Here is a 13,287-nt window from a genome sequence, read left to right on the forward strand (position 1 = left end):
TGCAAGTGGCTTACCAATCACTATAATGGGTCTGGATTTTATTGGCTCAGATCTAGGGCTGCAAAAATATAGCTTAAAATTTTCCACTACTGAACTTCATTTCTATCTCAAGCCCTCCTTTTGGCTGGTGTAATAAGAGAAAACCTCAGTTGAATTCAGTGATTTCTCACATCATTTCAAATTTAAAACTTTGGATTTCTTTTTTCTTCTCCCTGGGGTTGCTGCAAAGCTCCATGGATAATAAAAGTTCAGTATCAGTAGAAGAGGGACAACAACAACTTCTTGATCTCGATCTGTACTGGTCTTAAGCTGGTCTCCTGCTCAAAGTTACTTCCTTTCTCTAAGTTTTGAGATCTTTTCCCCCCTTCCTTCTTCCCACCCTTCCTTCCCCTTCCTTTTTTACACTTTGAAGGTTTTCTGAGGAATGAAATGGAAATACATGTATACCATCAAATGATCAGCCTCTAAACAAACACAACTCCTAGGTACCCCAAATTCATATTTCACTGAGAATTTGAACTCCTCAAAATTGCCACTGCCAAGGACATCATTGTGAAAGTAGAGGATGCTGAATACCGTCTTACATGAAATTAGTGGGCACTAAACAATTCCAGCACTTCTTGGTCTTTCCTGCCTGCCCTGTACCCTCTATGGATGAAGGCTCTTCCTCTCCATTCTCCTCTGTTATCCATCATTCCCTCTGGACTGTGAGCCAGGTGTAGGGGAGAAGAGGTGAAGGGAGACACGAGGAAACTTTGGTGGTGAAGAAAGTCTTCAATCCTATCACCTTCCAAACTCGCAATCCAATGAGATGTGGTGGTGTCTTCACCCAGTCCCCATCAGTACTGCCAGTGCTGCATCTTTGTATATCCAGTAGCTCTTTTCGTGCAAGCTAACTTTGACATCTTACTTATGGTAATATGGGGATATTTCGGAAGGTCTTCCATACCACTTTGGAGCCATGGAAAGCTCCAGATGCTCCCTGTGACCCTCTCATGCCTAATATCACACATTGTAGCTATCTGTGGCTATGTCACCATGATAACATAGGGGCTTCTCCCATGAAGCTCATCATCTCCATAGAACTTATATGGGAATGATGCATAGCTCTCTTTTCTTGAATCCCCAAAGTTTGAGAAAGATGATCTATCTTTTGCCCCTGAAATTTGGCCAACTCTCCCTTCCCTCCCTAGTTGACATCATCTTTATTCCTATCTGAGAGTAGACATGGAGGAGGTAAAGCAACAGTGACTGGCAATATTTATTTTTATATTTTTGTCTTTTACTCAGACCTATGACACTGGGCCATTGAGAAGACCTTCAAGATACATATATAAATGAGTTATAGAAGAAAGAAACAACTCTATTCATATATCCTTAATTTTCTTCCTTTAGCCTGACTGCCTACTTTGGCCTTCTTGAAATCTGTGGTGTGAAGGGTGGAGAAACAGTGATGGTTAATGCAGCAGCTGGAGCTGTGGGCTCTGTTGTGGGGCAGATTGCAAAGCTCAAGGTAAGTGCCTTTCTCCAGTAACAAGCCTCTATTCTAAACCCACTGGGAATGCAACAGTGAACACAGCAGATCTTCCTTGGCCTCAGGGAATTTATAGCCCAGTGGTCTTCTTTAGAAGTTGGAGATTGAGAAATTGGAAGAATGGGGAAAACTAGACCAAAGATAAGCTGAACATTGTTATTTGATAACATTGCAGACAATCAAGTCAGAAATGGCCTCTGTCTAGAGTAGAGAGTTTATCAGCATTAATCATTTTCATATTTTCTACTGAACATTCTATCGCTACAGCTTAATCTTCTTTCTTCATGATTGTCCTTAGCAACAGAAGAAGGGACTTGAGATCAGCCAACTTAGAGTCATCACCCACGTGGCCCCACTGCAAAGTCTGTTGTACTAGAAAGAAATGGGCATTCAGCCCAGAGCAGTGGGGCCATGGCTTGGGAACTAACTCCTGGCAGTACCTAGGACAAGGAAACATTGGCTCTAATTTAGGCAGATGTCTGCTCAAGGGATCCAATCTGATGGTGAGTGTATAGAGTAGGCGACAACTCAGACACAGTAGGGATTTGTTATTACATAGTGGGAAGGCGATGCGGCTTGACTGATCCTTTGCCCAAGGCTGGGATACAGGATTCAGGACCTAGGTCCTAGGGGACAAGTTAGATGGAGTACAGATGAGTACAGGGCTACAACCAATGGCTAAGGGTTTGGACTGGTCTCCAGTGCTAATGGGAGCTTGGAATACAAATATGAGGCTACCATAGAAGTTGTAGAATAATTTGTTTAAGTAAGTAACTAAATAGGAATAGATATTAAATTTTATCAAGTGCCATTGCAACATTTATCAGGTTTACATTTCCGTGAATGAATTACATTAGTTTTCCAATGTCAAACCATTCTCACATTTCCCGAATAAGCTTTACCTGTGTATGCTATATTATGGGCTTATACCTTTGGAATTTACTTGATAACATTTAAAATAGAAATTTTGCATCTATATTCACAAGTGAATTTGGTTTAAAGTTTACTTTTTCTTCTGGAATTTAGCTAGGCTTAGATTATGCTAAAATTACAAAATGAATTAGGATTATTTCTAAATATTCCTATTTCAAATATCCTATTAAAACCTTACGGGGCTTTTATCTCTTAAGTTTGAAAGGACTTGCGCTTAAACCTATTCTTTTATATTCAACCTTTCTGTCCATTTTATGTGTGTTTCTGTAAAATGCAGCTATTTGCATTTAATTCTTAGCCCATCTGAAAGTCTCAGTGTTGTAATAGTTAAATTTAAGCCATTCATATTAATAGTCATAACTGGAATGTTTGGTCATATTTATATTATCTTACTTTGTTTTCTATTTATTGGTTATTTCTTTCTGTGTTATTTTCTTTGTTCTTTTTCCTCTAATTACTGAGAATCTTAAGTTTTATTACATTCTGCTAGTGTTTACCTTTTTACCAATTATTTAAAATCTGTTTTTTTTGTATCCTGCTTCTCTTCATATACATATTTTACATACAAAAAATAAACATATATACAATATATGTATATGAACTTCTAACAGTATATTTTTCCCCATATTATACCCCTACATCCTAGATTTTTATTCAATAATCTAATAAATAGTAAAAATCTCATATTATTATGAAAACCTTTTGGTTATGACATCTGAAAATGCCTTTTAATTTGGATGCATATAGAATTCAAAGGACCTGCCACGTGCAGTGGTGTCTGCCTATAATCCCATCTTTTCAGAATTCTGCCTGAGGCAAGAGGATCTCTTAAGCTCAGGAGTTCAAGACCAGTCTGGACAATGTTGTGAGACCTTGTCTCTAAATTTGAAAAAAAAAAAAATTCAAAGTACCCAATCTTTTACCCTCAAAGCTCTATAAAATTATTCTACTTTTTCTATTTCTATTTAGTGTTGCAGATGAGACATTCAAAGCCAATCTGATTCTCTTTCCTTTGTAGGTAATTAGACTTTTCTTTTAGGTGCTGATAAGTATTTCTTGTTTTTCTTTGAATTTAGAAATATCAGCAGGAAATGTCTATATCTGTCTTTGTTTAATCCTACCTGGAACTTAGTTAGCCTTTATAATCTGAAGGTCAACGTTTTCCTTCAGATGCAGAACAGTTTTCTTCTTCTATTTAATTATTTTTTTCATCTATTCTGTTTTCTTCATGAGGAATGGTATATATTCATTCTGTTTCCTTTAGGACTATTCTTGTATTCTATCTTTGCTCTCATCATTACATCTTTTGTACTTCTTGCTCTGAATTCTGTACTTTCTTAATCTGGTCCTCCAATTGAATTACATGACTTGCAGCAGCATCGGTTTCTAGATTAGCGGTTAAGTTTTTCATAGCTGAGGATCATCATATTCTGGGATTCTTTCCCCATAACCTGCACTTGTTGACTAATGCAGTATCCTTTTGAATTTCACTGAGAAACTTGAAATGGTATGAAGGCATCTTTTAAAATATCTACTCTTCTCTGTAGAAATTCCACTGGAGACTGCCATGCTAAGGAATTTATACTCAATCCTTAAGGAAGAGACATGATTGGCTCTGCTTTTTAGAAACATCACTTAGGCCTTGGTAGGAGAATAGTTCCTATGGACACTATACTAGAGACAAGAAGTCCACTTAGGAGGCTCTTATAATAATTCAGATGAAAATTTTGATGCATCAACAGAGATTGGAAGTCAGAGTCAGCTTTTTTTTTTTTTTTTTGAGACAGAGTTTTGCTCTTGTTGCTCAGGCTGGAGTGCGATGGCATGATCTCAGCTCACTGCAACCTCTGCCTCCTGGGTTCACGCGATTCTCCTGCCTCAGCCTCCCAAGTAGCTGAGATTACAGGCATGCGCCACCACACCTGGTTACTTTTGTATTTTTAGTAGAGACGGGGTTTCTCCATGTTGCTCAGGCTGGTCTGGAACCCCCGACCTCTGGTGATCCGCCCGCCGCAGCCTCCTAGAGTGCTGGGATTACAGGCATGAGCCACCGGCGGCTGGCCCAGAGTCAGCTTTTTTTTTTTTTTGAGACGGAGTCTCGCTCTGTCACCCAGGCTGGAGTGCAGTGGCCAGATCTCAGCTCACTGCAAGCTCCGCCTCCTGGGTTTGCACCATTCTCCTGCCTCAGCCTCCCGAGTAGCTGGGACTACAGGCGCCCGCCACCACGCACGGCTAGTTTTTTGTATTTTTTTTAGTAGAGACGGGGTTTCACCGTGTTAGCCAGGATGGTCTCGATCTCCTGACCTCGTGATCCGTCTGTCTCGGCCTCCCAGAGTGCTGGGATTACAGGCATGAGCCACCGCGCCCGGCCGAGAGTCAGCTTTTAAGGGTGTTTGGTTAAAAAAGAGGAAGAAAACCAGGTGACTGGACGGGGATCATAAGACAAAGGAAAGCTTCTCCTTTGAGCCATGCTTCAGGTTTGGATAACTGGGTGGTATCCTTCTCTGCAATAGTGGATAGAAAAGAAACAAGTAAGAAGCAAGGAAAAAAGTATATTCCCTTTTGAAGACACTATGAGGAACCTATAGGACATCCAAGTGTGAGAACATCTAGAGGTTGTTGGAAATACTGATTTGGAACTCGGCAGAGAAAAATGGGTTAGAGGCCGGGCGCGGTGGCTCAAGCCTGTAATCCCAGCACTCTGGGAGGCCGAGAGGGGTGGATCACGAGGTCAGGAGATCGAGACCATCCTGGCTAACGCGGTGAAACGCCGTCTCTACAAAAAATACAAAAAACTAGCCGGGCGAGGTGGCGGGCCCCTGTAGTCCGGGCTACTTTGGAGGCTGAGGCAGGAGAATGGGGTAAACCCGGGAAGGGGAGCTTGCAGTGAGCTGAGATCCGGCCACTGCACTCCAGCCTGGGCGACAGAGCGAGACTCCGTCTCAAAAAAAAGAAAAAAGAAAAATGGGTTAGAATTAATAGATAGAATTAATAGATTAATTAATAATCTCCATAAAGGAGGTCATAAGAGTACAAGAGATCTTCCTATGATAGTCCATAGTCTTAGAAGGAAAAAGGACCAAGGATGGCTCTCTTGCAATAGTTTTTTCTGGAATCATGAAGGAATGGAAAAAGCATATGGCTGTCACTATTTGTACAGAGATTCATGTAAATCCAATTGGGGTTTTTCCTCGATTGAAAATGCACAGTGGCACATATTCTGGTCTTCATGATACATTTAGAGTATAAGGAACTTTCTGAAAAGGAAGTTTCTATGAGCCAATATAATCTATAGTCTCATCCTGAAAGTGCTTTTCAGAATGCTTCCTAGCTGCTCTGTGATTAGGAAGCGTCTAGTCTGGTGCTTTGGACTAAATCAAAGGGCCTGGTGCCGTGGCTCATGCCTGTAATCCCAGCACTTTAGGAGGCCAAGACAGGAGGATCACTTGAGCCCAGGAGTTCAAGATCAGCCTGGGCAACATAGTGAGACCCTGTCTCTATGAAAATTTAAAAAATATAAGCCAGATGTAGTGGCATGCACCTGTAGTCCCAGCTACTCAGGAGGCTGAGGTGGGAGGATCACTTGAGCTTGAGAGGTCAAGGTTGTAGTGAGCCATGTTTGTGTCGCTGCACTCCAGCCCCGGCAACAGAGTGAGACCATGTCTCAAAAAAATATAAACATCTAAAAAATCAAGAAAGGATAAGGGGGCAGTTATCAGGAGGACCGTTTGTGATGTGGGAGTCACAGAGCTGAGACAAAATAATAGTCTGAAGAAGGACTGTACCAAGAGATGGCATACACTGCATTGCAGGAAGAGAAGCCCAGAAACAAAGAACCAAGGAAGTCAAATGCATTGGTTGTTAAACCAGCTGGTGGAACTATGAACCAAATAAATACAGAAGAGACCTGCTGGGTGGTCAGAAGCAAGCTGAAGCTGAGTTGTAGGATGGTCCAGGGATGAATTTCACCTATGGGATCTTTTGGCCCATTATGGTATTCCTTATATATGTGGCTCAGCACCTAACAGAGTGTTCTTAGGGAACCTAGGCGTGCTGGACCAGGGAAGTAGTGTTGGTCCATGGTCCGTGCTTGTGGCTTATTCATGGTTTCCTTTTTTGTTTGTTTTTTTCTATTTAGGGCTGCAAAGTTGTTGCAGCAGCAGGGTCTGATAAAAAGGTTGCCTACCTTCAAAAGCTTGGATTTGATGTTGTCTTTAACTACAAGACAGTAGAGTCTTTGGAAGAAACCTTGAAGAAAGCCTCTCCTGATGGTTACGATTGTTATTTTGATAATGTAAGTACCAACTGGACTTAATATCTGATTTATTAATGGAGTATTATATAACACAGGTGTCTCCTACCCCTGGGCCATGGGTGGTTAGTGGTCCATAGCCTATCAGGAACTGGGATGCACAGCAGGAGGTGAGGGGCAGGTGAGCAAGCAAAGCTTCATCTGTATTTACAGCCCCTCCCCGCACTCCCATTACTGCCTGAGCTCCGCCTCCTGTCAGACCAGCGGCGGCATTAGATTCCCATAAGAGTGTAAACCCTGTTGTGAACTACGCATGTGAGGGAACTAGGTTGTGCGTTCCTTATGGGGATCGCACCACTTAGGTGCCTGATGACGCCTGATGCCTGATGATCTGTCACTGTCTCCCATCACCCCCAGATGGGACCGTGTAGTTGCAGGAAAACTCACCCACTGATTCTATGTTATGGTGACTTGTATAATTATTTCATTATATATTACATTGTAATAAGAATAGAAATAAAGTGCACAATAAACACAATGTACTTGAATCTTCCCCGAAATCATCCACCCAACAGTTGGTGGAAAAATTGTCTTCCAATGAAACTGGTTCTTGGTGCCAAAAAGTTTGAGGACCGCTGATACGAGGAAATATATTCCTAGAGTTTCCATTTGGGATACATGAAGAAAGTATATATGCCTTTTTTAAAAACAGCTTTATTGAGATATCATTCATGCACTATGTAATTCACTCATTTAACGTGTAGAAGTCAATGATTTTTACTATATTGGCAAAATTGTACAACCAGTTTAAGAATATTTTCATCACCCCCCAAAAAAACGCTACTCATTAGCAGTCACTCTCCATTACCCACCCTCCTCCCCACTAAAAGTGATCTCTTATGACTGGCTTCTTTCACTTAGCAAAATGTTTTCAAGTTTCATCCATATTGTAGAATTTATCAGTGCTTTATTCCTTTTTTTGTTTGTTTTTTTGAGACAGGGTCTCACTCTGTCACCCAGGCTGGAGTGCAGTGGTGTGATCATGGCTCACTACAGCCTCGACCTCCCTGGCTCAAGCAATCCTTCCACCTCAGCCTCCCAAGTAGCTGGGACTATAGGGCTGTGCCACCACACCCAACTAATTTATATATTTTTAGTAGAGGTGGGTTTTTGCCATGTTGCCCAGGCTGGTCTGGAACTCCTGGGCTCAAGCAATCCTCCCACCTCGGCCTCCCAGCGAGCTGGATTACAGGCGTGAGCCACCACACCCAGCTTGATGGATATTAGCTTATACTTTCTGGCTATGATGTATAATGTTAATATGAAAATTCATGCAGAGGTTTTTGTGTGGATGTTTTCGTTTCTTTTAAGTATATACCTATGAGTAAAATTGCTGGGTCATATGATAACTTCATGTTTAACATTTTGAGGAGCTGTCAAACTGTTTTGCAAAGTGGCTACACTACTTTATATTCCCACCAGCAGTGTATGAGGGTTCCAATTTCTCTGCATACTCACCAACACTTGCTATTGTCTGTCTTTTTTATTATAGTGGGTTCAAAGTGATATTTCATTGTGATTTGATTTTGACTTGCGTTTACCTATGGCTAACAATATTAAGGACCTTTCAATGTATGTATTTGCCATTTGTATATCTTCTTTGGAGAAATGTCTGTTCAAAATCTTTGCCCATTTTTCAGTCAGGTTATTTGTGAGGTTGTAAGGGTTTTGTTTTGTTTTTTGTTTTTTGAAACAAAGATTTTTGCTCTGTCACCCAGGCTGGAGTGCAGTGGCGCAATATTGGCTCACTGCAACCTCCGCCTCCTGGGTTCAAGTGATTCTCCTGCCTCAGCCTTCCGAGTAGCTGGGATTGGAGGCATGCACCACCACACCTGGCTCATTTTTGTATTTTTAGTAATGGAGTTTCGTCATGTTAGCCAGGCTGGTCTCGAACTCCTGACCTCAGGTGATCCACCTGCCTTGGCCTCCTAAAGTGCTGGGATTACAGGCATGAGCCACCGTGCCTGGCCAGGAGTTCTGTACATCTTACCAATACAAGTCCTTTATTAGATTCAGTGGATTTTCATTATTCGCAATATTTTTATTCTATAAGGTCACCACCAAGGCTGAACCACTGCTTCCAGGGGAAATATGTACATGTATGTAGATATCTCATGTAGACTATAATCTTAAAATCTTAAAACAACTCATTTTGTTTTATGCAAGACAAAAGGAGGTTCAATTTTATTTTATGGTTTTATTTTATGAAAGACAAAAGGCCTGTGGCCGCCCCACTAGCTAATACCCCCAGAGTTGAGATTCATACCCCATCCAACTCTTCCCAGAGCGAGAGCCTCTTGAACTACACTGCAGTGTAAGTTAATTTTTGTGTGTAGTATAAGGAAGAGGCCCAATTGCATTATTTTCCATGTGGAAATCCAGTTGTTCGGCACCGTTTGTTGAAAGGACTATTTTTCCTCTATTGAACTGCTTTAGCACTTCTCTAGAAAACCAATTGATCAAAATGTAAGGGTTCATTTTTGGACTCGTGATTCAGTTCCATTGATCTGTATTTCCATTCCCACCCTATCTTAATTAATTTAGCCTTGTATTAAGTTTTGAAACTGAAAAGTGCCAGTCTTCCAACTTTGTTCTTTATACACTTTTTGAGTATTTTTACATACCTTTAAATTATAAGACAATGAGGTTATTGGACTGATCAGAGAACTTCAATATATAATAAAGTAAAATATATAAGATATAAATGGTATGGCCTTAGAGTCAAATGAAAATGCTGGGTTATTTATTTTTTCTTTATTTCTTGAGATGGAGTCTTGCTCTGTTGCCCAGGCTGGAGTACAGTAGTGTGATCTCAGCTCACTGCAACCTCTGCCTCCCGGGTTCAAGCAATTCTCCTCCCTCAGCCTTCCAAGTAGCTGGGATTAAGGGCGGCCCGCAACCATGCCCTTCTAATTTTTTGTATCTTTAGTAGAGACAGGGTTTTACCATGTTGGCCAGGCTGGTCTTGAACTCCTGATCTCAGGCGATCCACCTGCCTCAGGCGATCCACCCGCCAAAGTGTTGGGATTACAGGTGTGAGCCACCATCCCTGGCCGAAAATGCCTGTTTCTAATGTCTTTTACTCATTGCAATCTTCTGCACAGTTGGGCTCATTCAATCAGTTTTGTTGCTGCGAAAACAGGTATCATAAAATAATGATTGTGACTTAATGATTTTCCTGAATCTCTAGTATTTAGATTATTTAATGTTTTGCCTTTGGTTTTGTGTTTCCTGTCTGTTTAGGTAGGTGGAGAGTTTTCAAACACTGTTATCGGCCAGATGAAGAAATTTGGAAGGATTGCCATATGTGGAGCCATCTCTACATATAACAGAACCGGCCCACTTCCCCCAGGTAATGAGCACATGCACACGATCCCACATGTCACAAGGCTGGGCAAGGAGAAAATTCATAGATATGCCATAGGCCAGTGACTCTGAAATTATTAGAAAGATTTTCATATATTCTTTTTTCTTTTAAGATAGAGTCTCACTTTGAGAGAGCTCAGGAGTTTGAGAGCATCCTGGGCAACATGGCAAAACGCCATCTCTACAAAAAAATACAAAAATAAGCCGGGTGTGGTGGTGTGCACCTGTAGTCCCAGCTACTCAAGAGGCTGAAGTGGCAGGATTGCTTGAGCCTGGGAGGCTGAGGCTGCAATGAGCCGTGTTCGTGCCACTGCACTGCAGCCTGGGTGACAAAGTGATAGCCTGTCTCAAAATAATAATAATAACAACAACAATTTCATGTATTTTGGGCTAAATCAGCTTATATTTGATTTTTATATAGAGAAATAGCAGGATCCACAAATATAGAAGAAACAGTTGTTAAAAGTTTTAGTTTTTACCTATCATTTAATGCAAAGTTGTAAAAAGACAGTGATGATTTGATTTAGAAACAGAACACCTTGGTCTGGCTGGTAAAATATTCAGGGTCCTCTGGATATGAGAGACATTGCTGGAGGTGCGAGAGGAATAAAGGGTGACTTGCTGTGGGTGAAGGGAAGGGCAGGTTGCCATGTCCTTCAGAAATCTTGGGCAGTGCTTCTTGGAGCAGTAGGGCACCTTGGCCTCAGCAGGCTGACAGTTGCCACTAAACAGGAAGGCGGCAGCAGCTTCCCTCCATTCCTCGAGTGTCCTTGTTTTATTTCTCTGGTGCCCTGCCATGTACTCCATTCCCCACTCCCTACTCTCTTATGCTGAAACCACGCCCCTCCCACTCCACACTCTGAGGTCCAAACGCAGTATCAACCAGAGAACCATATTCATTAAATCCCTGTCCTGTGAGATGCCTTGTACAGGCCGCTCGTTTTACAGGTGGGGAGATGAATGGCCGAGAGGACCAGAGACTCTTTAACTCCTATTGGCAACAGACTCAAAACAAAGACCAGTCTTCTAAGCACCTTATTTAGAGTCTGTTTCTGCTACAATGATCCTGTGCTATTAAGAGAGATCACAAATTACCTGTGATCCCCCCAAAAAAGGAGAAAGAAGGAAAAAAGGTATGTTCCAGACTCTAATGAGGATCCAGGCAACCATAAATCAATTGGTTATTTATTCTATGATGAGCTTGACTAAAGGGAATGAAACCTTATGGCCCCGCTAGTTAACCGTCCCACAACCGTATGGAGATGGGGGCTACAGAGGAAGGGGCTGACAAAGGGCAACTTGTAGACTCCCTCTTAGGTTGTGAAAAATGAAAACCATTACCAGAAGGAAACTCCAGATTTACTTGGCAATCTTACTGTTAGGGACTTTTTTCCCCCTGTAATTTTCTAACTGGTGCTAAGCTGGAATCATGGAAAACTGTCTGCCTGCCAACTGAGCAAAGCTGCAGGAGGCCTTTTCTTAACCACAGTCCAATTAGGAAGAGCCAGCTATTTTGGATACAGTAACTCGACCTAGTCTTTTTAGCAATTAGTCTTTGGAAGCTCAGCTGCTCAGACAGCACTTTGAGATGTCAGCTGGCCTTGTCCATTCCATTTTAATCAGATGGAATTCTGCCCTGCCACAGATTCCCAGAAATTCTAACATATTCCAGTGTTAGGATAGGTGAGAGGCAAGCAATGATTTCCTCTATGTTTAATGCCACATTTGCTTTTTTGTTCTCAGTAAAAAAACAAAAACCGACATTCTCATCAACACGCACAAACCCAGGAACAGCAATTCACTTTCATTTTGCTTTTTTGTTTGTTGGTTTGTTTGTTTTGAGACAAGGTTTCGATCTGTTTCCCAGACTGGACCTTTTTTTTTTTTTTTTTTTTGAGACAGGGTCTCGCTTTGTTACCCAGCCTGGAGTGCAGTGGTGCAAACATGACTCACAGCAGCCTCCACCTCCCGGGCTCAAGTGATCCTCTCACCTCAGCCTCCCAAGTAGCTTAGACTACAGACATGTGCCACCATACCTGGATAATTGTTTTTTGTTTTGTTTTGAGACAGAGTCTCGCTCTGTCGCCCAGGCTGGAGTGCAATGGTGCGATCTCGGCTCACTGCAACCTCCGCCTCCCGGGTTCAAGCGATTCTCCTGCCTTAATCTCCCGAGTAGCTGTGGTTACAGGCACACACCACCATGCCTGACTAATTTTTTGTATTTTTAGTAGAGACGGGGTTTCACCATGTTAGCCAGGATAGTCTTTATCTCCTGACCTCGTGATTCGCTCCCTTCGGTGTCCCTAAGTGCTAGGATTACAGGTGTGAGCCACCGCGCCTGGCCAATTGTGATTTTTTTTTAGAAACGATGAGGTCTTTTTGTGTTGCCCAAGCTGGTCTTGAACACTTGAGCTCAAGTGATCCTCCCACTTTGCCCCCAAGTGCTGGTATTACAGGCATGAGCCACTATGCCCAGCCCATTTTCATTTAAGATGAGGAAGTGAGAGTTCCAATCGCTCACTCACAAAGAATAGTTGACGTGGGTCTTCTGAAGAAACACTCTTTCTGTCTCATTCTCTTGCATTAGTTTCTTTTGGTTCAGGACAAAGCTTCATATTTCCAACTGCTAATGTTACTTTCCTCAAAGTAGTGAGTGGGAACTTTAGGCTGAGTGGTGCCAGTGGTCAAAGATGCTGAAGCTAGATTCCACCACTCGTCTTAGCACAGCTGGCTCTGATATTACCTAGGCATCTTCATCTGACTTCCTGAACTTGAAAGCCTATGCTCAGGTGTCATTTTCTCAGTTTCTAGTCAATTAGGACACTTGGGAAAATCAACCAGGCAACCAAAAAACATTTTCTTCCTCACACACAGAAGGGGAGTACCTTCTTTACAGGCAGCAGGAGAGCTGTGTGCTTTGTCTGGGGTGCTGGTTCTCAAAGTGTGGGCCAAGGACCAGCAGCATCACCATCTCCTGGGAGCTTGTTAGAAATACCAATTCTTAGCCAGGTGCAGTGACTCATGCCTGTAATCCCAATACTTTGGGAGGCCGAGGCAGGAGGATCGCTTGGCCCAGGAGTTTCAAACTAGGGCAATAGAGTGAGACCTCATCTCTGACAACAAATAAAATAAAATTAGCCAG

At 42.1% G+C, this 13,287-nt stretch overlaps 1 protein-coding gene across 1 annotated transcript in view; it reads left to right on the top strand.

Annotated features, from left to right (window-relative positions):
- LOC711690 (prostaglandin reductase 1) overlaps window positions 1-13,287 on the top strand; it is a 35,446-nt gene that overhangs the window by 13,278 nt on the left and 8,881 nt on the right. Inside the window, exons 6-8 of the mRNA XM_015117105.3 lie at window positions 1,396-1,513; window positions 6,606-6,761; window positions 10,023-10,131. Of these exons, the coding sequence (XP_014972591.2) occupies window positions 1,396-1,513; window positions 6,606-6,761; window positions 10,023-10,131 (383 nt within the window). The remainder of the gene's footprint in view (window positions 1-1,395; window positions 1,514-6,605; window positions 6,762-10,022; window positions 10,132-13,287) is intronic.

The sequence above is a fragment of the Macaca mulatta genome, chromosome 15, assembly GCF_049350105.2.
Source record: "Macaca mulatta isolate MMU2019108-1 chromosome 15, T2T-MMU8v2.0, whole genome shotgun sequence".
NCBI classification, from domain to species: domain Eukaryota; kingdom Metazoa; phylum Chordata; class Mammalia; order Primates; family Cercopithecidae; genus Macaca; species Macaca mulatta.